The sequence below is a fragment of the Rhinolophus hipposideros genome (assembly GCF_964194185.1).
Source record: "Rhinolophus hipposideros genome assembly, chromosome: 5".
Taxonomy (NCBI): Eukaryota; Metazoa; Chordata; class Mammalia; order Chiroptera; family Rhinolophidae; genus Rhinolophus; species Rhinolophus hipposideros.
Genome location: NC_138051.1, coordinates 22,325,593 through 22,349,330, shown reverse-complemented (window position 1 = coordinate 22,349,330; position 23,738 = coordinate 22,325,593). Strand labels below are relative to the sequence as shown.

The 23,738-nt window shown below is 33.5% G+C and overlaps 1 protein-coding gene across 1 annotated transcript in view; it reads left to right on the top strand.

Annotated features, from left to right (window-relative positions):
- The window catches only part of SCFD1 (sec1 family domain containing 1), a 91,893-nt gene that overhangs the window by 52,415 nt on the left and 15,740 nt on the right, over positions 1–23,738 (top strand). The window contains exons 15-21 of the mRNA XM_081047705.1: positions 2,613–2,709; positions 6,638–6,708; positions 8,869–8,948; positions 14,047–14,109; positions 15,835–15,910; positions 19,760–19,813; positions 23,086–23,138. Coding sequence (XP_080903831.1) covers positions 2,613–2,709; positions 6,638–6,708; positions 8,869–8,948; positions 14,047–14,109; positions 15,835–15,910; positions 19,760–19,813; positions 23,086–23,138 — 494 coding nt within the window. The remainder of the gene's footprint in view (positions 1–2,612; positions 2,710–6,637; positions 6,709–8,868; positions 8,949–14,046; positions 14,110–15,834; positions 15,911–19,759; positions 19,814–23,085; positions 23,139–23,738) is intronic.

Here is a 23,738-nt window from a genome sequence, read left to right as displayed (position 1 = left end):
GTGCAGCCACAACCATAATGTAATTTTAGAACATTTTCATCACCTCCAAAAGAAATCCCCTACCCACTAGCAATCAAAGTAAGCTGCTCTTGGATTTTGTTTCCATTGCTTCTTAGAAGTTAAAGTGTAAGTTAATACATCTAGAAGAACAAAATGAATTTAATGTCTGTACCTACCTACATAAATCAGTAAAGACTTGATTAGATTCCATTATGACATTTAGCATACTTAAGTTTATATATTAAATCACTAAAGACTTGGTTCTTTACATTCTTCACTTCTAGAAGTTCATTAACCTACTTTCATGACTCTTAAAGATGACTACTTGATCTGCATACGTCCTGCTCTTAGCTTAGAAATTGGACAAAGACTTTTTCAAGTACTTGTTATGAGCCAGGTGCTACATTAGACTCTTAGAGTGAAGCGATTAATCAGACACATGCTAGGGAGTTTACATTTTTAGAAGGGTAGCATGTAAACAAAAGAGAGTAATGCAGTGTGATGATTATCATTATGGAGAGGTGTGTAAAGAGCTGTTGGTACACATGTAAGAGAGTAATAAGTTCTTCCAGCCAAGAAGGAGACTGGGGGAAGGGCACTGGGGGAAGGGAAAGAACAGAGACTGAAGAAAGAGTTGCCAAGAAGCTGGTCCCACTTGAAGAAAAAGTAGAATTCACCAGGCAGGTGATGGAGGAGGAATATATTTTTAAAAAGCTGACTATCCCGGGTCTAAGCCTAGAGGATTGAAAGCATACACAATGTTTAATGAAAAGTCAGTGAATTATTTGACGTGACTAGAGGGAACTGATTGTAGCGTATTATGGTAAAACCGAAAAGGTTGGTTGGAGTTTGTTGAGAGAGCCTGAAAGTCAGCTTCACACCTTGTTTTATCACATCCTACCCGCCTCCATTTCTGGCTTCAGTCTAGAGAATTAGCCTTTCCCAATGTAATATTCATGGTAACATAGTTTGTACTGCCATCACCTAGTTCCTCAGGAGTTATCTTGGACTTGTTTCACTATTTTGCTTTCCATAGCCATTCTCATGTTAATTATTAAGTATCTGTCTTTTCCACTTCCATGATCTCTTTCCTAGGATCACTTTTGTGTTTCTTTCATCCATTTTTAATATTGTATTTTTCCATTCCTTGGATTTTACCTCATCTGTTTTGGTATTCAAAGTAGATTTATACAGGAACTAAAGTAGCTCCTATCATAGAGAGTCTGAAGAAGACGAAGGGCCAGTTTCTAAAAAGGAAAACTCTATTGTTTATTATAATCTTATTAAGAGTTCAGTGATAAGGAAATTCTCCATGTACTGATGTAGGATATATTGTTGAGTGAAAGCAGAGGACAGAAGAATATAGTACATTACATTTTGTGCCAGAAAATGGAGGGATATTAGGATATAGACCCTATTTGCTTCTGTTTGCATAGAGAAACTGAAAAACTATAGAAGAAATAAAGTAAATATCCATGGGAATAGGGGGTGAAGGGGTGGAAGAGGATGGGGTGAGGACAGGCCTCAATGCGTATCTTTTTATGTTGTTTGGATTTTTGAACTGAATATTTCATCTATTTAAAACTCTGGCCTTGTATGCCACTGCGGGGGTGGGGTTGGGGGTGGGGGGGAGAGCGGGATTGAGAGATGCTGACTGATTTCCTTTTGCCTCATATATAAAATCACTCCTTAGTCTACCTTTCAGATTTCTCCAGTCTGATTATGCCTTTGTATGATCCTTTTAATTCAGATGAACTCTTATCTCTCCGTATCTCCAAATTACTTTCGAAACTCAACTCAAAATTCATCACTTCCTCCTCTACAATTGGTTAACTATTTCGTTCTGTCATCTTAGCTTAATATATTTATATTCTATATTTATATTTTGGTTCTTTGTTGATATCTCTAAATATTGTAATTTATTTCATAAATGGTTACTTTTCCCCCTTAGATTGTTAACACCTTCAGTAAAAAGCATGTTCTTTCTTTCGTATTATCTGAAGCATAATTTAATAGCTACTTGGTAATAATACTTTTTGTTTACTTTGGAGGATCCTAACATGTTATTTTAATTTGGATAATTTTAATCAACATATTTTAAATTAGAGAAGATATATAGAAAACCTAAGTTTGACTACTTTTTCATTATCTAAAACTTCAAAGTATTAAGTGAGAATATTAATGAGGAAAAAGTTTTATTTAAAAACTATTGATAATAATTAGGGTCACTTTCTGTCCTGTTTAGGTGAAAACGTGAATTTGTGCACTACAACCAGAACATAACCATTAATTTGCATGGAATACACGTTATTTGTATGCTAGTTACTAATTCATACAATAATTGAGATTTGCGTGATTTTTACCTTTGCTAATATGTGTGACATGCAGTATTGATTTTGAATTTATAAGTCAAATACAGTAAACAGAATAGTCAGTCTTGTGTTTTACATTAAGTGCATGATCAAAAGTAAAAAACTTAAAAATAAATTCTATTAGGAAATGAACATTTGTTTTTAAAATTGATCATAGAAAATAGAAACTTGTAATCTGAGAGGCTCTTAGTATGTTTTTATTACTTGAGGTATTTTAATCTAATATTTATTTTGACACAGGCAAGAAAACTAGATGTATATTTTGAATATGAAGAAAAAATAATGAGCAAGACTACTCTGGATAAATCTCTTCTAGATATAATATCAGACCCTGATGGTATGTACCATAAATTTGAGATTAATGTAAATTTCACATCTGATGAATCCAGTATTTTCAACCTGAGTAAAATCTGAATAGAATTCTTGTTTTTCTGACAATCTATGCTAATATTGAGATAATTAAATGAGCTATTTTCTGTTGAGAAGTTTGTAGCACAGCACTTCGAAAAATGGAAAAATGATTTGCATTTTATTTCGTTGAACTTTTCTTTGATGATATTTGAGCACTTTTTATATTCAGTTGTTTAAAATGATACATCTGAAGCTCAATTTCTGCTGGTTCCAGGAAGATTTGAAGATACAGTGTTCAAAGAGGTGTCTCTAAGTGATACGCTTTCTAATTACTTTGGTTTAACTCTAAAGAATTTCCAAAAAAGAAGTATCTAAGACTGAATTCAATTTTAAATACTTAGGGAATTCACTTTTAAAGAAACTCTTTAGTCAATCCTTTTATACTTTATATTTGTCTAAATATTTGTATATTCCATCTTCTTAAAACTATTTGTACTTGGAAAATGTAATCTAATTATTACTTTCAGTTGTAATGATCATGGGATCTACATAGGGTTTTCACTTCTAAAAATCTCTATAAACTTTAGAGACTTAATGATCATTTCAGAATAGTTTTCAATTCAAATCTCAGCTCTTTTCCAAAATGAATAAAAAACATATAAACCCTATTCATCTTATATTTTGTACACAAGCTCTTCAGCTGAATGATGTTTGTTTTGAGTTCGAGTTTTGATATGAGCTTTAGACTTTATTTCAAATTGGAAAGTAATAAAAAAGATCCACATTATTTGTAATTAAAGGTTCTGTTCATTAAAAACTTCTGAGAAGCCATACGTATTGCTCACACTTTTAAAAAAGCTAGATTTGTAGTGAAAACAGAATTTAAAAGGTGTTTGCACTTTACAATGAAAAACAAGGCAAAATATATATAAGTCCATTTACAATAACTTTTGAGTAAAGTTAAAGCAAATAAGTGTATTGATGAAAAGGCAAACAGAACCTTTCTTTTTCCTTTGCCCTTTCTTTCTCAACCACTTTATTTTTTAATGATGTTAAGTAAGGCAGAGCAAAGCAGGCGTTTATGCAAAGTCAAAGTCTGGTGTCACTTCACCCAGAACAAGAAGTTGGAACCTGAGCGGAATGAGACAGGCATCCAGGTGGGGGTAGTGGGAGGGTTGGTGATCAGTCATGAGGGGTTGAAGTCAAAGTGATGTGAACAGCGTGTCCACATGTGGAAACTTGAGCATGGGGGTAAGCATTCTAACAAATTGCTGTACGGGAGCAACCCAGCCTCAGCCCACATGGGGAAATAAATAAGGTCAGGGGTCTGGGTAAGCCCATTGTAGGGCATCAGAGGCCAAGTGGAGTGAGAAAACTTCCCTGCAGGCAAGGGGATCGCAGCAGAGATAGGATGCTTGTTACATACAGGGGACTGGTTAAATCAGTAAATATATCATGATATAAAGGGATCCTGGTTTCCCATTGTTAGAGAAGAAAGTTATAAATATGGAAAGGGAGAAAACTAGAATAACCCCTGTAATGTTGGATTGGAATTGGAAGTATTAGTGTGGATTTAGTGTTTTCACTATTTGTCAATTAGAGACAAAGGAGAGAGCAGTTACAGTAGCAACTTATGAGTTACAAGAGGATCCGGGTTGTAGCTATACAGGCTCTAGAGCACTTGCAGTTACAAAGGATACATTTTTACAATTTCTGTTTGTTTCCCCTATGATGAATGTCATTGTAATGTCTACAATCCTTACCATGGTATGACTCTTAAAAACCTTAGCAGAAGTTAGGGGGCATTTATTAACACTGTAAAATGTTTCTCCTTGAAGAAGAATGGGAACTGTTCCTTCTTTAAGCAGAATAAGGGCCTACTATTAGAAAAGGCTATCCTAGATGCTAAGACTATTAACAGCAACAGCAGGGACCCACGGGCCCCTTAAACTCCCTTTCTCTCCTATCTTAGGAGCCATGGTCCCAAGAGCCTAGAGCTAGGGTTTCCAGGTGGGAATTCCCACCTGTTTTCAGGAATTTTTTTTCACTTTTCCGTTACCGAATCCTGAGAAAAGTTGGTCGGGAAATCGGAGAAACCAGCTCCTTGAACCCAGGTGGTTGGTAGTATCGGCCGTCACTTTGTGGAAACGATTAATCGTGGAGAACAGAATACAGTTTATATCTCTGGATTCGGGAACAGGAAAGCGGAAAAAAAATCCTGAGAATGGGCGGGGATTCCCGCCTGGAAACCCTAACTAGAGCAGGCCCTATTGCTTTTTCTGTCTTTTTCCTCTAGCTGCTTAGTCACAGTTGCAGGAAATGCACAATGGAGCAGAGTGACTAAAGCCAAAGCTTTTTAGCTGTAGCACCAGTAAGAGAGGGCCAAGGGAAGTGGGAAACACCAGCGAGATCCCAGAGAGGAAGGAGCTTTGGAAAGCAACCCAACAAAGTTGTGTATGAATTCCTGGGCTCACCCCTGAACTGCACATATGTGAATCTGATACAGCATGGGAAAGACCGAGAGGTGAAGCGCTAGACGACCTCTCAGTTCCCGTATTGGCCACTGGGCAGTGAAATGGGTCCCAGTAGCACTGCAAGAGGTTTTGAAAGTAGAGTCAGTGATGGAGCCACAACCCCCAGCAAGGTGGGAGGAACTTTGGCCTAAACCCAACCAGGCTAATTACCTGCTGAAACAAATATATATACATACATACATACATACATACATACATACATACATATATATATGACTTTGTCCTAAGATTTAAACAAGAGCCTGAATCTCATAACCTAATATTCAAAATGTCCAAAATATAATATTTATTTGTAAACATGACAACTTTGGAGAACTGATCACTGGTCTTTATTTGCATTCTTTGTCATCTGTAGGGAGTCAGGATAATTTGAGAATGGATTTTTAGATTCTAAATCATACAAAAAATCAATAGTTTATCAGTCATGTTTTGAAAAAAATTCTCCTAGTTTTTATTCTATAGTAAAATATAACAATTCTGAGTTCTTAAATATTAGGATACAATTTGAAGTGAGAGTGCATATTATTTATTGAGGAGTGAAACAGTTAACCTATGACCTTTATCACTGTGCACCAAAGTACACCCAGTAGCATAGGGGAGAATAAATGAGTTTCTCTGCACAGTTTTGGGCTTTGGGTATTAGGAGTAGTAGCTCAAAGCACCTACTTGCAAGCATATTTTATCTGAAAATACATTCTACGTAATACAGCAGTGTTTGTTTTAGTACAAATATATTATTTCCCCAAATCTTATGTATTAGGTTGGTACAAAAGTAATTGCGGTTTAAAAGGTTGAAAATAATTGCAAAACCACAATTACTTTTGTACCAACCTAATATTATACCCTTTAGCAAGAGGAAACATACATATTTAGGACATGACCCCAATTTGTGAAGAATGACCTTGGGCCAGCAAGGCTTCATAAGCTAATACCTAGAGTGACCCTACAACTGGTTTCCCAGGACAGGACAGTCCCACGTTCCTAACAGTTGACCTTACATCATTATTACTAACATCCCCTTTCCATCTTAATAGGATCCCGTTTTAGAATTGTATGATTACCCTGCCTAGACCTTTTTCTCTTTTGGTATTGATATCTAAAAGGCAAATCTCAACATAATACATAAATTGGAAGATAAATTGGAGATACTTCCATATACTATCCCTTTAATCCCCAAGTATTTTAATTTTTTCCATATTTGCATTTTACACATTGTAGTGCCTACAATCTTAAATCAGTTGAATCAAGGACTGTATTTTGTCTAGTCATATTTATATATGCCTTGAATTTTTATATACTCATAAGTATTGACTAAACTCTATTAGAATTATGAAAGGTTTTTTGTTTTTTTGTTTTTAAATTCTGTTTTCCCCTTTGTAGCGGGAACTCCAGAAGATAAAATGAGGCTGTTTCTTATCTATTATATAAGCGCACAGCAAGTGCCTTCTGAGGTATGTCCTGTGTATTCAGTAATTGGGAGGAAGGGGAAATAACTTGTTTGTTTCAAAAACAGAAGTAAAAATCACTATGGCCAAATAACTACTTTATTCCTTTCTTTAAAAGAAAACCAGTTTGTTAAGATTGGTTCTGTTTACTGCTGAGTTTTATAGCAGTATTTATTGTCACTGAGAGAACTGGCCACTTGTGAAGTGTCTGACCACTATTAAGTTGTTGGGATGTCAACTGAATCCAAGTGGTCAAGACACTTATTTCTGGAGAATAGTTATTCTGAAGTAAGTTAACTGAGTGTGCTGTGCTTTTTGAATGGTTGGTCTTATCATTTCTCATGTTGTGATGATCTTAATAGTTTCAGTACTTTGAGCTATAACTACTAATAGTTATTTACAAGGAATTTAATTTTTAACCTAAAGTAAAAATTTGGTAATATTTTAAGATTGTGTTAAAACATATCCATTATAGACTATAGAGGAGTCACTTGAAGACAAATATCCAATGTTCCAAAGTTCTGTAAATACTGAATTTAATAAGATTAAACTTCAGATTCATGTCATATGGTTCATATAAAAATGAACTTGAGGGGCAGCCCTATAGCTCAGTTGGTTAGAGTGCGGTGCTCTTACCAACAAGGTTGTTCATTTGATCCCTGCATGGGCCACTGTGAGCTGCACCCTCCACAACTGGATTGGAACAGCTACTTGACTTGGAGGTGATGGGTCCTGGAAAAACACACTTAAATAAATAAAAGTTTTAAAAAAATAATTGAGATGTTTTGTATTGCAGTAAAATAACTATATCGGAATAAATTTCTAAGAATAATTAGAAAATGACAAATTTTCCTACTAGAAGATTTTTTTTTTTATTAGAAGGGTGGATTCTTTTTCTTTTTCTGTAATGAGCCATCAATTGCTTTACAGAAGAAAAAAGGTTATGTATAGGTAATTAACTTACTGTGAAGGAAAGCAGTGATTTTTGTACCACTGGGTTACAAAGACCTGCTGGGTTAGAGACCTGTTAACTCTTTCTAATGTTAACTCAGTATAATTTTACTGGATAAGCAACAAGTATAAGAAACTTAGAGATGACATCTAGAATGATATGACTATTGTAAACTCTTCCTTTGCTGTTAACATTTTTTAATGTCTGGAATGTCGCAGGACTTCTTTTGGTCAAAAATCTTTGGCATGTTAAAACAGCATACTGAACTAATTATTTGCTTTAGGCCAATTCTGCTTTATCCTAGGAATACATCTTTTGACCTTTATTATAATTCAGTCAGAAAGCGTAGCTTTCTTTTTAGAAATATTGTCTTTAACAAGGGTGTACCTATATCTTAGGGGATTCTAATAGCCTGTTTATATTACCTTAAGAATGTGTGAATTTAAAACTTAATTCAAGGTTTTTTTAATTTGACCACATTGTTTTCATCTATTTTTAGTAAGGATTATGTCTTTTCATAAATTTAAGTGATCATTAAGAGGCTTAAAGCAAATTATGACTGCTGATGTCAGATTAATAGACACAAAAATGCAAAGTAATAAACATTTCTGGTAAAGGTGAGCTTAAAAATTTTTATCATGGAGTCACTATGATGATAGGCTCCTATAAATTACACAGATTCAACTAGACTTACTTGTTGGGAAATAAATAAAGCAAGAAAGAGAAAACAAGTTTAAAAAGACACCCTGTATTCAGTTAATAACTTTTTGACCTCTAGAGTGAGTGTGAGATGGGAAAACCTGAATCTGCCATTCCCCTCTAACTGAGGAGTCAGTGTCATTCCCTTGGTGTTTCTCATTTTGTAATATTCTTGGTCAAGCCAAACCTTTCATTTGATGCTTATCCCAAGGGAAGGCCATCTATTTCCACAGTGGAATACAAAAATGACTCTGTGGGACTTACTGAGGGATGACAAAACACTGTGCTTTATAGGTAATTTGGGAGCCCATCCAAGGTAATTTTCATTATAGTCATTTTTGCCTCAGATGCTCACTTGGATGCTCACTTAAGACACAGCTCCACGGTACTCGGGTGCCTCGAATTTAACCTCATGCTTTGGGTCTAAATCTTTGAATAATTATATGACAACAAACAAAATAGTCGTCTCTTTCATGAAAGTAAAATTTTTTGTCGTGTCACTCTGTTTATTTCAGGCTGATTTGGAGCAATACAAGAAAGCTTTAACTGATGCAGGGTGCAACCTTAATCCCTTACAATATATCAAACAGTGGAAGTAAGTTGTATTTTCTTTATAATTTTTATCATTTAAGAGAGTACAGTGGAAATTGAGTTCCAAAGAAAATGGCAGTGTTACTAAGAAAACTGAACAATGCCTTAATATTTTTCTTTATTTAATGATATAAATGTTTTCATATCTGGCCCTATCCACAAGTTAAAATTACATAAAATAGTGATCACTTTCTTTCCTAGACATGATTATATTTTCTTCACTGATAAAATGAGAAAGTCAAAAGAGGTAAAGTTTTGGGTCAAATGTCTCAAAAACATTGAAAGAGAATTTTAATTTCACTAGTAATCAGAGAAATGCAGCTTAACATAATGCAAAGATTTAGAAAATGTGGTGCCAAGGATACAAGCAAATTAATTGGTACATTTACACTCTGCTATTAGCAATATAAATTGTAATTTTGCAACAATTGGTATAAAATGGATGGTATTAAATGGTTTTATTTTGTTTTGTTTTTAATAAAATGCCTTTGACCTAGCACTTCTACCGTGTTTCCCCAAAAATAAGACCTAGCCGGACGATCAGCTCTAATGCATCTTTTGAAGCAAAAATTAATATAAGACCTGGTCTTATTTTACTATAATGTAATACCAGGTCTTAATATAATATAATTAATATAATATAATCAATAATATAATATAATATTGGGTCTTATATTTTTGCTCCAAAAGATGCATTAGAGCTGATTGTCCTGCTAGGTCTTGTTTTCGGAGACACACGGTACTATGAATTTATCCCAAAGAAGTATTTGGAGTTGTAAAATCTTAGAAGCAATTGTAATAATGAAATTTTGAAAACCAACCTAAATGTCCAACAATAGGATTGGTAAATGAATTATAGCATTTCCCATAAGATAGAATGCAATTGTCATTAGTAGTCATATCGTAGAGACTTATTTAATGACAGTGGGAAATGTCCATGTTACACTGTAGGTGAAAAAGTATTATAGTTTATACCACACAATTCCTTCATTCGTGTGATAAATACTTCCTTTGTCTCTGTGCCTAGGGACTTTTCTAGGCATTATGAATACAATAGTGAATGTGCTGTGGAAGGCGCACACTCTATTGAATTTACATTTGTGTTGTGGGAACAATAAATCAAACAAGCTAACAAATGAACAGAACAATGTTAAACCATATTAAGTGACATAACACAAATAAAACTGAGTGATAAGAACTTAACTTGAGGGTGACAGTTAAATTTGTTGAGATAGGGACAGTCTATGGGTAAGTGATATTTCACCCAAAACTTAGATGAAATGTTTTACAGTCTGACCCCTATTTATTCATTTATCCATGTGTGTATGTGTGTGTCTGTTGTTTATCAACATACACTTATATACATATAATTACAAAGCTCAAATGACATACACCTAAATGTTAATAGTGACTATGAGTGGTAGAATTTTTCCTTTTGGGTATTTATCTTTATTTTCCAAATTTTCTACAACATTACTTTCAAAACATTTCTTAAAACAATCGTTGTAAGACTACAAGATTGAATATGCTTTCTGATCTCAGCTATTTAAAAAAATATGTATAGCTTGAGAAACATGCCAAGTTGTTAACAGTAATTATCTCTGAGTTGTGACTTGATGAGTGCCTTTTATTATCTATACTTTTGTTTGTTTTTTCAAATTTTATTGTGACTGTTTTTATAATAAAAAAAGAAATTCAACAAACCTTGTTTTAAAAAAGAGAAGCTGAAAACTGTCTTTCCTAATTTTTATAATATATACACTTCTACATATGGCTGTATGGCATATGTCATTTTTTTTCAATTATGACTTAATGTGGAACTCCTTAATCAAACATTTGGTGTTATAAGAGGAAAGAGTCTTGCGCATCATCTCATATGGTTACAAAACTTTAATTTCTAGTTTGTAACTTTCTTTTTCCAATTATAAGAGTTATACCAGTTTGTTGAAGTAAATTTTAGAAAACTCAGGTTTAAAGAAAGTAAAAATTTACCTGTAATCTCACCATCCAGAGTCTACAAGTAAACATTAGTGTATATCCTTTCACATGCATATTGCATATAGTTTTAAAACTAAGAAATCATTATTATAGTTTTTTTGCTATTTATTTCTTTATTAACATTTGTGTTTTTTAATTAGTTAACATTCAATATTATATTAGTTTCATGTGTACATTATAGTGACTATACATTTATATAACTTATGAAGTGATTTTTCCCTCCATAAGTCTGGTACCCACTTCGTACAATATATAGTTATTATTGACTACATTTCCTATGCTGTACTTTATACGCCCAAACTATTTCATAACTGCCAATTTTTACTTCTTAATCACTTTCACCTTTTCACCCAGCCCCCCAATCCTCCTCCCATCTGGCAACCATCATGAGTTTGTTTCTGTTTTGATTTTTCATTTATTTGTTTTTTGAATTCCACGTATAAATGAAATCATGGTATTTATCTTTCTCTGAATTATTTTTCTCAACATAATGCCCTCTAGGTCCATCCATGTTATTACAAATGGTAAAATTTCATTCTTTTTATGGCCAAGTAATGTACCATTGTGTATATGTCCCACATCTTCTTCATCCAGTCTTCTATCGGTGGACACTTAGGTTGCTTGCACATGTTGGCTATTGTAAAGAATGCTGCAATGAACATATGGATGCACATGTCTTTTCAAATTAGTGTTTGGGGTTTCTTCAGATAAATGCCCAGAATGGAATTACTGGGTCCTTCTTTGTCTCTTGTTAGAGCCTTTGTTTGAAGTCTGTTTTGTCCAATACAAGTATTTCTACCCCATCTTTTTGTTTTTGTTTTTTTGTTGTTGTTTTTTTAATTTCCACTTGCACAAAATATCTTTTTCCATCCCTTTACTTTCGGTCTGTGTGTGTCTTTTGATCTGAAGTGAGTCTGTTGTAGGCAGCGTATGTAAGGGTTTTATTTTATTTTCCATTCAGCCACCCTGTGCCTTTTAATTAGAGCATTTAAGCCTTATACATTTAAAATAATTATTGATAGGTGTGTAGTTATGGCCATTTTATTCATATTTTTTTATTTTATTTTTTTCTTATAAAAGTCCTTTAACAATTCTTGTAATACTGGTTTGGTAGCGATGAACACCTTTACCTCTCCTTCGATTCTAAATGATAGCCTTGCTGGGTAGAGTAATCTTGGTTGTTGTAGGTCCTTGCTTTTCATCACTTTGAATATTTCATGCCAATCCCTTCTGGCCCACAAAGTTTCTGTTGAGAAATCTGCTGACAGTGTTATGGGGGCTCCCTTGTAGGTAACTAGCTGTTTTTCTCTTCCTACTTTTAAGATTCTCTCTTTGTCTTTAACCTTTGGCATTTTAACTATGATGTGTCTTGGTGTGGCCTCTTTGGGTTCATCTTGTTTGGGACTTCTGTGCTTCTTGGGCTTGTACGTCTCTTTCCTTCAGCAGGTTAAGGAAATTTTCGGTCATTATTTCTTCAAATAGGTTTTCAATCTCTTGCTGTCTCTCTTCTCCTTCTGGTACCCTCCTGATTCTTAACCACCACATGTGGGTGTGTGACCAGCCCGTTTTGCATCTCTACCCTGCCAGTTTTGACATAGTTTCTTTATGTCCTTAGTTATAGCAGTTCTATTCAGGTAATCTTTAGGTCGTTCTCAGGGGTGGTTGATCTGTAACTTAGTCGTAATTTTGATGTGGTCATGGGAGGAGCAAGTGCAGTGTTTATCTATTCCACCACAGTCTTTACCAGAAGTCTTGATACAGTTGTTTATTCTAGTTTTCCAATAATTGTCATTGTACCAGTTTTTCATTGTCTTAAATAGTTTTCAGTGGTATTATTTACTGTTTGCATAATTTTCAGCCATATAAATCTACTACATTCATCCCTTCTTTACTGTTTGATAGTTTTTCTACGGAAAAATCCTTTTTTTTAAAGGCAGAAATTACTAGTCTACTGCTGAAAAGAGTTGATTCACATCCTTTCTGAACAAGACTGTGATTTTTGTGTTTGGGATTTATCTAATGGTATCAGCAGATTTTGTCCACATTGAAATAGAATATTTTTAGCATTTTAACTTATCTTAGTGATTTCCTTTTTTTTAAAATTTTTATAAGATTTTCTTATATTTAGATAGACTTTTTTATTTACAAAAGTATTTGAAATAATTAAGAATCATTATAAAAGAATAATGATTCATATAAAAATATTTATGGTATGCTACTAAAATATGTTATAAAACAGTATGTAAATATAATATTAATTTTGTTTTTTAATGTGTATGTTATATGTGCATATCTCCAAAGATTAGAATATACACAAAAATCTTAACAGTTGTTATCTCAAAGGAGTGGGGTTCTTCTGGCAGCATTCTGTTTTCTGGATTCTCTTTAGTGAATATAGTCCCAGAAGGAAAATAGTTTTGAAAACACATCTTAAGTGTCATTGTTTTCCCAGCCTTCAAAATTTTTATAGTTTAGATTCTAGACATTTAGAAAGACTTGAAAATAAATCAGTATATGCATTTAACTGTGTGGTATAGGATATAACTAAAAGGAAAAAATCATTAGGTAGAATTGGAATAGTGTTGATGAAGAAAATGGTTTTGAGCTGAGTCTGAACAGAAATGTACAATTTTTGCTGGAAAAGAAGGCAGTAAGTTTGTATCCATCCTCCAAAGGACAGCATGAACAAAGGCATGTCTCTGGGAAAGAGGGAATATGGGGAACAGTAAAGAGACTAAACATAATCAGTACCTAATTGTTCTTTTAAGGCAGCAAGTCTGTTTCATGTTAATGATTGGAAAAATGAAAAGGAAAAGAAAAATCATGAAGTTTGGAAAACTAATGAATTTAGAGAATCTCAGTATTTCAGTACTAATTGTACTGTATTTGGGCATTATTTTACATAGTTACAGATTATATAATCTAGGTTTATATCATTGTTTCTGTGCTAATTGTACTGAGACATTGTATTATATTGAAAAATTATTTTTCATTTCAGAAAATGTCTGCATAGTAAAAATTAAAGTTAGTCATTAGATAGTTTAATACCATGATATTGAATGTATCTCTAGTCAGCTTTTAAATATAATGTTCTTATTTCCTAGGGCTTTTGCCAAGATGGCCTCAGCTCCTGCCAGCTATGGGAACACTACCGCTAAACCAATGGGGTAAATATTTTCAAATAATTCTGATCTCATAAGTCCAAACCATAATTAGATTTTCATGCCTTAAAAACACACTGACTGACACTTTGAATGCAGAATATTTTCATTGTGATACAGAATAAAAGTCAACATCTCTTTGCTTTCCTTAGTTTAAATTCTTTTTAAAATGAAGTTAATATATTTTACATGGTATGAGCTATTGGCTTCTTTTGCTTTCTTGTTCTTAAAACATTACATTTTTCATTTGCAGAAGATACATGAAGGTTAAAGCTATTTTACATCAGTATTGATAACTTAAGCTAGGCACTGAAGACCTAGTTTCAACACAGACCTGGGCATACTGCTAAATAATAGGGAGGTAATCCCCAGGGCTGAGTACGACTTCTGACTCTAAAGATCCCTGTAGAATAGGCATAATTTTCAAAGGAGCTAAACAAGGTCATTCTAACTACTCTTTTCCTTAACCTATCAGTTTTAAATTCCTAACTTAATTTTTATAGTTTAGAAAAAAAGAGTCAGACCCAGAGGAAACCAGGTTTATCCTAGCCCATCCTGAGCTGCCAGTTTTAATGAAACAACTTCCAAACACAAAAGCACTTTGGCCTAAGGCAGGACGTTGTAAGTGCTTAACAGATTGAATCCAGCTGGTCTCACCTTCAGACAGTGATCTGCAGGTTAACACACTCCCCGCAGAGTTGTCTGGTGCTAGAGAATTGCCTAAGAACCATCCATTCCAACAAAGATTATTTTCTGTTGTTTTGGTTAAAGAAAGGATTTTCATCTTGTCCATCTCTTCATTTCAGAGGGCAGTAGGGACAAGATACAGAAAAGGAAAATATATTTGGAAAATTACTCTGATATATGTAATAAATAGACTATCCAGTTTCGTGTCTTAAAAATCTTATTGAATATTAAAAGCCTTTTGATTTCTTACGGATTTTGTAGTTGATAATTTTTATAAAATGGGTTACAAGAAAATCTTGGGTGATTTAAAGGCTATCTAGCTTTCTGGTATCATAATACAGGATTACCAATCTGTTTTACAAAGCATCCTTTGATCCCAAGTGAGAGACTCTTTTAGCGACAAATACAAACCTAACATGGCGCATCATTTGTCGGTGCTGTTTTTGATGTTAGAAATTTAGACAACAAGCATTCTTCAAAAATGAGGTAAAATTCATTACATGTGTTTGTTGTGCTTCACATTTTTATATGATAGATTTTATGTATAGTGGGGGAGACTGTATACAATGCCAGATTGGATCTAGCTACTATGATAAAGAGAATAGAGGAAGTTTTGACCCACTCATTATACTTATAGGCGTATTTTCAATATCTTAGTGTGTTTTGAATTAGTGTGTTTTGAATTCCTAAAGCAACTTGATTTACTATCTTTAATTTTATTGTCTTAGCATTAAGGCAACCAGGAAAGCAAGCAATTCTCTTCAAATAATTTGCCTAAAACCTATAGCTAAGGGTAAGCAACTAAAGTATTTTAAGAGCAGCTCTTTATTTTTACATTTTATTAATAATTGTTGACCAGTCAGAGTATTTTATTACGTTTTTATTGTTAAATAAAATTGCAACAGTGGAAATTCTCAGGTCACTTCTGTTTCGTGAAAACAAAGATGGTAGGTACGGAGGATATGAGCATGTGGTGTGCAAATATATTATCTATAACATGTTGGAGAGATAATTTATACTTATTGTATCCTCTTTTGCCCCTAGTCTCTTATCACGAGTCATGAATACAGGATCACAGTTTGTGATGGAAGGAGTGAAGAACCTGGTATTGAAACAGCAAGTAAGTACACTGTTAGAAAACATACTAGTAACTTTTGAGCATAAATGCTGACAGGTTGATTGCTCAACTAGAGCAACTTCTAGATATATTCAAGTTATAAATATTAGGAATAAAATAAAATCAAGGGTCTTTTTTTGGTATATTTAAGAATATAAGGGTAATTTTACATGGGTTGTTCAGAGCTCTGTCATTGCTTTTTTTTTTTTTTTTCCTTTTTTAATTTGCTCGTTTGGACTTTACTGTAGACACTTTTATTTTCCTTTGACTACCATCAGGTTTGAGCACGTACATTAATTGAAAAAGAACTAAACCAATCTAGGATGATGAACTGCTATATAATGCATATAATTTAAGTTTTAACATATATTAACAGAATAAGCTATTGAACTTAATAGTAAATTAGAATAAATAAAGCATTTTAAGTAGAATTCATGTTTGGGGATAATGAAACTGTAGCTTCATTTCACACTTCCTTAGTTTTACACATAGGACATTTTTAAAATGATTTTTGTATTTCTGTTGTTTTTTTGTTATTCTAATACATAGATATTCAGCTTCAAAGAGTCATCATTAATTGATTTGATTGCTTTCAAACAGAATGTGTTTTTTTACTTTCTATTACGGAAAATTTCAAATATACATTAGTTTATCAGACTCTCCTGACTGCTTCAGTAAGCTTCAACTCAAGATCCTGTCATTCTTATTTTACCTTCCTCACCTATATTGTTGGTTTATGTTTACTGGGATATTTTAAGGCAAGTCGGAGACATAATATTTCACACATAAATATTTCAATTTATAATGAGAAGGATTGTAAATACCAAATTAAAAAAAGAGATAAAACTAATTATGTTATTCAGATGTGAATATTAAGTGTTTACTTGTTTTCAGAAAAAAATGGATCTGTTCTTTCTCTGAACTTCCTTCATACTTTTGTAGTGGGTACATGTGGTCTCTTGTATTGACATTATTTATTTTTGTTTTGCTTTTTTCCCCAGTTTTATTGAGATATAATTGACATATATTATTTTACTTCCTTGATGAATTCCTTGAGGGCAAGGAATTTTTTCCCCATCTTTGAATTTTTCATAGCACTTTACATAAAGTAGATATTTAATTATTTATTTGAATAAGTGAATAACATTATAAAAACCATATAATATTAATAAAGAACAGTGAAAAATCCTAATTTGGTTTATTTAATTAAAAGGCTGATTTCTTTTCAAACTTTCTTTCAGGTACATTTCATATTGTATTATTTCCTAAGTACTTGGGAATACTTTTAGCTTCATTATCCCTCTTAGGAATCATTCTTAGTCCCTCCCATTCTCCCTCTCTCCTGGTGAGGAGCTACTGTTAAATACTTACTGTACACTGACTCACAGAACTTTCCTGAGTCAGTTTACCTTCACTCCCTTAGGCTGAAAACGGTGAAAAGGCACAGAAATAGGAAGTTGGGCACATTAGAGATCAACATACTATACATAGTTAAACTGTTTACAGTTTAACGTAATACCTCTTAAAGAAAAAAATTATTCATGACACTTGTTAAAGAGCAGTAAGGCAGACTTTATTCAGGGGGGCCATCATAGAAGGTATTGGGACCACTGCAGTAGAGTCTTGCAGTTGGAAAGAGAGATTGGGCTTAACTCTAAATGCTTATAGGGATACTGAGAATTTATGGCCACCGAGCAGGGTAGGGTCAGTGGATGAAAAATTACTAATAGTAAACATCAGAGATAAAGAGGAATTCTGCTAAACCCACCTAACAAGATTCTTGCTGAAGGCAGGCCAGTGTGATCAGATATCACCTGGGAGATGGTGGAGGGTAAGAAACCTGATCAGATATCAAGGATGGGAGACTCTTGCTAAACTTAAGCAGGATTCTTTCTGAAGTTGGAAAATGCAAAGACAGACACAAAAGTCCAAAAGTCGAGGCCCAGTTGAAACAGAGCTCAGAAGAGCCTGAGTACAGTTTTGTCAAGGAGAGAGTCTTTGTCATACCACTCTGTTTATTATCAACTCTCTACAGGATGGTTTTGTTATATGAGACAAAAGGGAAACCACAATTCCTAAGATATTATCTGCCTCCTTCTGAATAGACTGTCTCTCGTATAATCACATGTAGTTAAATTTATTTTTAAGGAGAATTACATTATCTTTCTTAACATGTCACTTTTAGAAGGAAATCCCATTTATTAAGAGTCCCTGAACAAAGTATCCCTTACTTCAAATAACTCATAGCATTGAGAATTACAGACTTAAATCTTTGGAATGATTATATTTATTTTTTGAACTTAATTACCTTATAGTCAAAACTTAAAAGGTAAAATTTTAGCTACCTTTTTTTTTTCTAAATTCTAAATAGTAGAATTCAGGAAATACATTCAGTCAGCTTGAACATTTGGTTCTTGTGTTTATAGTAAAAAGTTCCTGGCCAACACAAATATCAGAGAATAATGAAATAGCTTTAATTCTACTTGCCTCAGATCATGTTAAAAGATTTTTTACTTGCCAACCTAGAAAAAGAAAGAAATGCGTATTTTCTCTCTGCCAAAGCAGCATTTTCCTTTGTGATAGTCCATTTTAGTAACAGTCAAATGTTCTATGGCCTACGGAAAATAAACTTCTTGTAAAATAATCATGTTTTATCTACAGTTATTTAAATAATCAGATTTAATGTTGCCTTTGTTGTATTATGAATATGAAGCCTCTAAGATACAAAACTGTTTTTTCCAGAACATCTCGTACAGTTCACAAAGGAAATAATCAGTTCAAAGTGGGCAGAATACCATCCCAGTAGGAATGCACTTTGAATAGGCATAACAGTCACATAGTAAAATTTCTGTACTCCACGTGTTATTTTCAAAACAATGATAAAAATCATCAGACTGAAATGTAATGATAGTATTTCCTATCTCGAGGCATGTAAGCATGTCAGAAGGCAATCTTCTGCCAATACCAGTATTACACATTTCGTGTTCAGAGAGGAATTTGTTCTGTAAGAAGACAATGCAGTATGTCATTGAAAATTTGGAATTTACCCCAGGCAAAATAAAAATGGTCAGTAAAGTTCTTATGTATTCATTTCCCCATTTTTTAAAGAACACAAGTATCTTTTTGGCTTGGAAGAACATGCATTAGAAATGAAAGAACTTGGGCGGCCGGTTTGCTCAGTGGTTAGAGCGCAGCGCTCATAACACCAAGGTCGCCGGTTCGATTCCCAAATGGGTCAGTGAACTGCGCCCCCAACAACAAGATTGAAAACAGTGACTTGACTTGAAGCTGAGCTGCGCCGCCCACAATTAGATTGAAACAACAACTTGACATGGAACTAATGGGTCCTGGAAAAACACATTGTTCCCCAATATTCCCCAGTTAAAAAAAAAAATTTAAAGAAATGAAGTCTGTTAGGTCACTTAATCTCATACATTTTAACAAACTTTAGGTTACTCTGTTTTCAAAAAAACTTACAATTCTCAGGAAATGAAGAAAACTAGCAATGGGAATCGTAAGTGATCAAAACAAAAACTTGCAATTACTAGTATAAAAAAGCACATATCCAACAAAGTAAAAAGCCAAAACATGTATTTTTACTAAAACCTGGATATACCCACACGTTAAAAGGACCTTTTGATTTAGAATTGTATTTTTCTATGGAAACTTTGAGCCTTGAATACCAAAGGTATTTCCATCTATGACACCATTCACAGAATACTTAATCTTAGAATGTGTTTAACTGAAGGGTAAGCATACTTAACTATAAAATGATTAGGTTGTTTTGATGATAGAGAAGAACTTTAGTTTTGCTATTCTTATCATTTAACAAAATATTCATCTCTTCTACAGAATCTACCTGTTACTCGTATTTTAGACAATCTCATGGAGATGAAGTCAAACCCTGTGAGTAGCATATAACATTGTATTTGGAAATTCTTAAACGCACCCCACTGTATGAAAGGCGATGAAATCTGAGATTATTGTGGGTGTAACCATAGCAGACTACACAAGGGAAAGGAGGGAGTCCATGTTCTCAAAGAGCAGTTTTTAGCCATTGTCACAGATAATGGGAATTGGTTTTCTCAGCTGCTGGAACCACTCTAGCCAGCTGTCATTCAAATTAAGTATAGATTATATTCTATATGTATAATTAAATGTAAAATACATCCTAAGGAACCAGTTTCTATAAATGAATAAGACTAGTAACTAAGCATCAGTTGGTATGGTATAAGAGTACCAGACCAATTTAATTTTCTGAAAATTAAATTAGTAAGGCATAGTGAAATTTTTAAGTGCATTTTGTCAGGTGAGACTAAATTCTTTACAGCTGAAACGTAAATTGAGAGTAAAGTTATTGGGTAAATAGACAAATGAGTAAATATTGTTAGCATTTACTTTAAGGACTGGGTTTCCGAACTATCTGTTTACAATTCAAGAAAGGAATGTAAAAATTATCACAATCTGTTTCATAGATAGCCCAGCTTGTTACTGTGGCAACTGGAGCGTGGGTATTGTCAGGAGTCTGGAATCAAGAAAGCAGCATGATCCTGTTCCCAGCAAAAGTTTGGATTGATCTGGATCGTTGTAGACTTGGCAGTGAGGCTTAGGGTCCCAGGCTGAGAATGAGTGAGAGCAGAATTTTCAGATTGATGTGTCATTTTTTGTAATTGCTGAAACATGATTATAATAATATCAAAGGAAATTAACAAAAAATTGTATAATCTGTCCATTTGAAAACAAAGATATATGTAATAAGAGGTCCCCAAAAGTGGCCGATACAATTATGAAAGGAATGAGAAAATTGTCTGCAATAATAAGCTAAAAAGAATTGGATTCTTCCACCTGGGAATTGCTAGAAAGTAGTTGTTATATACAGTGTAGTATAATAGACTTTGGCAATGCATCCTAGACTATATGGAGGAACTCACTTGAAAATCCTGCAAGTAGTATATATTTATGACTAATTATGTTATAGACTACTGCTTCATAAAAGGTAGTAAATATCTGGAAGATATCCCAAATAATAATAAAGAATAAAAGTATAAATAAATGCAAAACTTTAGACAAATGCCAAATCTACAAGGAGTATTTTGTTACTGACCCCAATCTTGAAGATGAGATGATAAATAATGACAAAAGTGCTAATGGATAACATTTAGTGCAAACTTAGGTGCCAGGAACCATTCAAAGCATTTTTAACACATTATCTCATCTAATCCTTATTAGAATCTTATAAGAAAAAATACTATTTTATTCTCATTTTATAGATGAAAAAACTGTGGCAATGAGGGCAATTAATTTGCCCAGGGACACGGCTAATAAATATCAGGAGTTGGCAGGCTACGTTTTTCACCACTGTGCTGTATTATTGAGGGCAAGAACCATGACCTTCATGGAATCACAGAACTGTAGAGTTTTAGGAAACATTACAAGTAATTTTAACAATGGAGAAGAGGAAACCAAGCGATGTTAAGGGACTTTTCCTGTCACAATATTATTAGTAGCAGAATTGGAACCCTAACCCTACTACTTCTGGATTCCTGCCTACTGCTCATCCCACACACATGCCTTCCTCAACAGTCTCTCAGTCAGACACAGGGATTTGCTAAATTGTGGGTCTTACTCAGATGTTTCTCTAAGTTGCGTAACTTCATTTATCAGTCCTATTGACCTTCACTTTATAACTGAAGGAACATTACTACAGACAGATACTTTTTAATTAATTAGAAAAAGTAATTTTTTTCTGCTTTGGAAGCATTTTTTCATCTATCTACTGGATGAGGCAGCTGCTTACACTCTCTCTGATCTCTTTCCTATTGGCAGATAAATTGATTTAGAGGCATTGAAGAGATTAGCAAGTGTACTAAATTAGACTTGGCTAATAATCTTGAATGTATCTTATCTCAAAGTCTTTAAAACACTGTCAGCTAATTCTAGGTGCATTCTTATCACTTACATTTGTTAATTAAACGTTCTCCTTTGATTTGTCTTGATTGAATAAATTGAAAGAAAGGGATTAAGGTGGTATCAGATAGGTTTTGTCTTGCCATGTAAATCTAGCCAGTAGTATTTTCCTCGAGCACAGTGTTAAGGGATTCTGACACTACATTGGGGTTCACTGAGAGTTCTATGATTGATTAGCACCACTATTGAGTACAGGACTAGATAGTGGCAAAACATGCTTAGTTTGTCATCGATCGGGTTTGGATAGGACCATCCACGCTCCAGAAAAGAATTGAGTTCCTTTGGCTGATTGGGCCATGGATGGAGAGGGAGGCAGAGATTAGGAAATGATTACGTCATAAGCAGGAAAGCAGTACTTTCCAACTCCTTTAATATCAATAGGCTAGTTTACAGTTTACAATAGAGGTCCAAAACCCCTTCTGAAGTCTAAAAAGTTGTGAAAACTAAAAGATTTTGTATAACTCATCTGGTGGCAAAACCTAACCTTAACTCAATTTAAGGCTCTTTATAGTTTTTATTTATCCTACTTTATTTTAATATTCATATATTTAGGCACAGAAACATTAATGTGTTAGATGATGGGGTGCTGCCCCCTGGGAGTGTTACATTACATACATTTATGCACAATATTATCTAAAGTTTTTTAAATTCAGAATTCCAAACTACATCTAACTGCAAATGTTTCAAATAAGAAGGATTATGAACCTGTATTAGGTATTCTGTATTTTCATTAAAATCATGGACATATAAAGATAATATAATAAAATTCTAAAACCAAAAATACTTAATTGAGTACATTAGCTTATAAAACATGTATTTTCAAGACGCAGTGTAGCATAGTGATTAAGAGCTGGGTCACTAAAACTACACTGCCTGGGCTCAAATCCTGGAGTTAACATACTTACTAGTCTTGTGATCTTGTGACCTAAGGAAAATTATATAACCTCTCTGTACCCCAGTTTGTCCATCTGAAAAATAGGGATAATAATAATAATAATAACAATTACTGCTTTATAGATGTTATGGGGATTGAGTAGTTTCATCTAAAGCACTTCAAATAATGCTTAAAATGTAAGTGCTCAGTAAATAAATGATGGTGGTAACACATTCTACCAAATTAACTAGAATCATTAAATTACTCTGAGCCAAACTGTAAGTTACTAAAGAGAAACTTAGTAGAAATAATCATGTAAAATTCTATTTTTTAATAGGAAACTGATGACTATAGATATTTTGATCCTAAAATGCTGCGGAGCAATGACAGGTAAGCAGCTCTTATATAATTATAAGTTTCTCCACCCCTGCCAAGAATAACTTAATTGATTTTTGTTATAAATTAATAACTGCTTATTACTAAAAATTCAAACTATATAGAAAATTGGTAAGTAAACTGTATGTATACTCTCATTACCCAGAGATAATCACTGGTAATTATACTTAGCATTTTGGTGCTTTTTCTTCCAAGCATATACACACAAAAAATAACTTTAGATGGTATTTGTTTTGTTTTTAGTGAAATGGTAGCAGTATTAGAAACTATCTGGGGGGAGATGAGAATTTGGATTATGTGTATTTTAAAGTAAATGTTTTTATTGGACCGAATGAAAAGTTGGGAGCTTTGTTAGATACGTTATTTTTTTTTCCTGTTTAATTAATCAAAGCTGCTGTGGATTACTGTAAATACTTCTTTATGGTAATGAAACATTCTACAAATAATTTTTACATTTTATGACAAAAATGGTGTGGTAAGGTGTTTGTTTACTTTAAATATGGATATTATTTTTCAAGACTTACTTCATGATGGTTTGAAAAGTAGCCTACAAGATAGAGAGAAAGAATAGGCAAAAATTGGAGGGGAAAACCC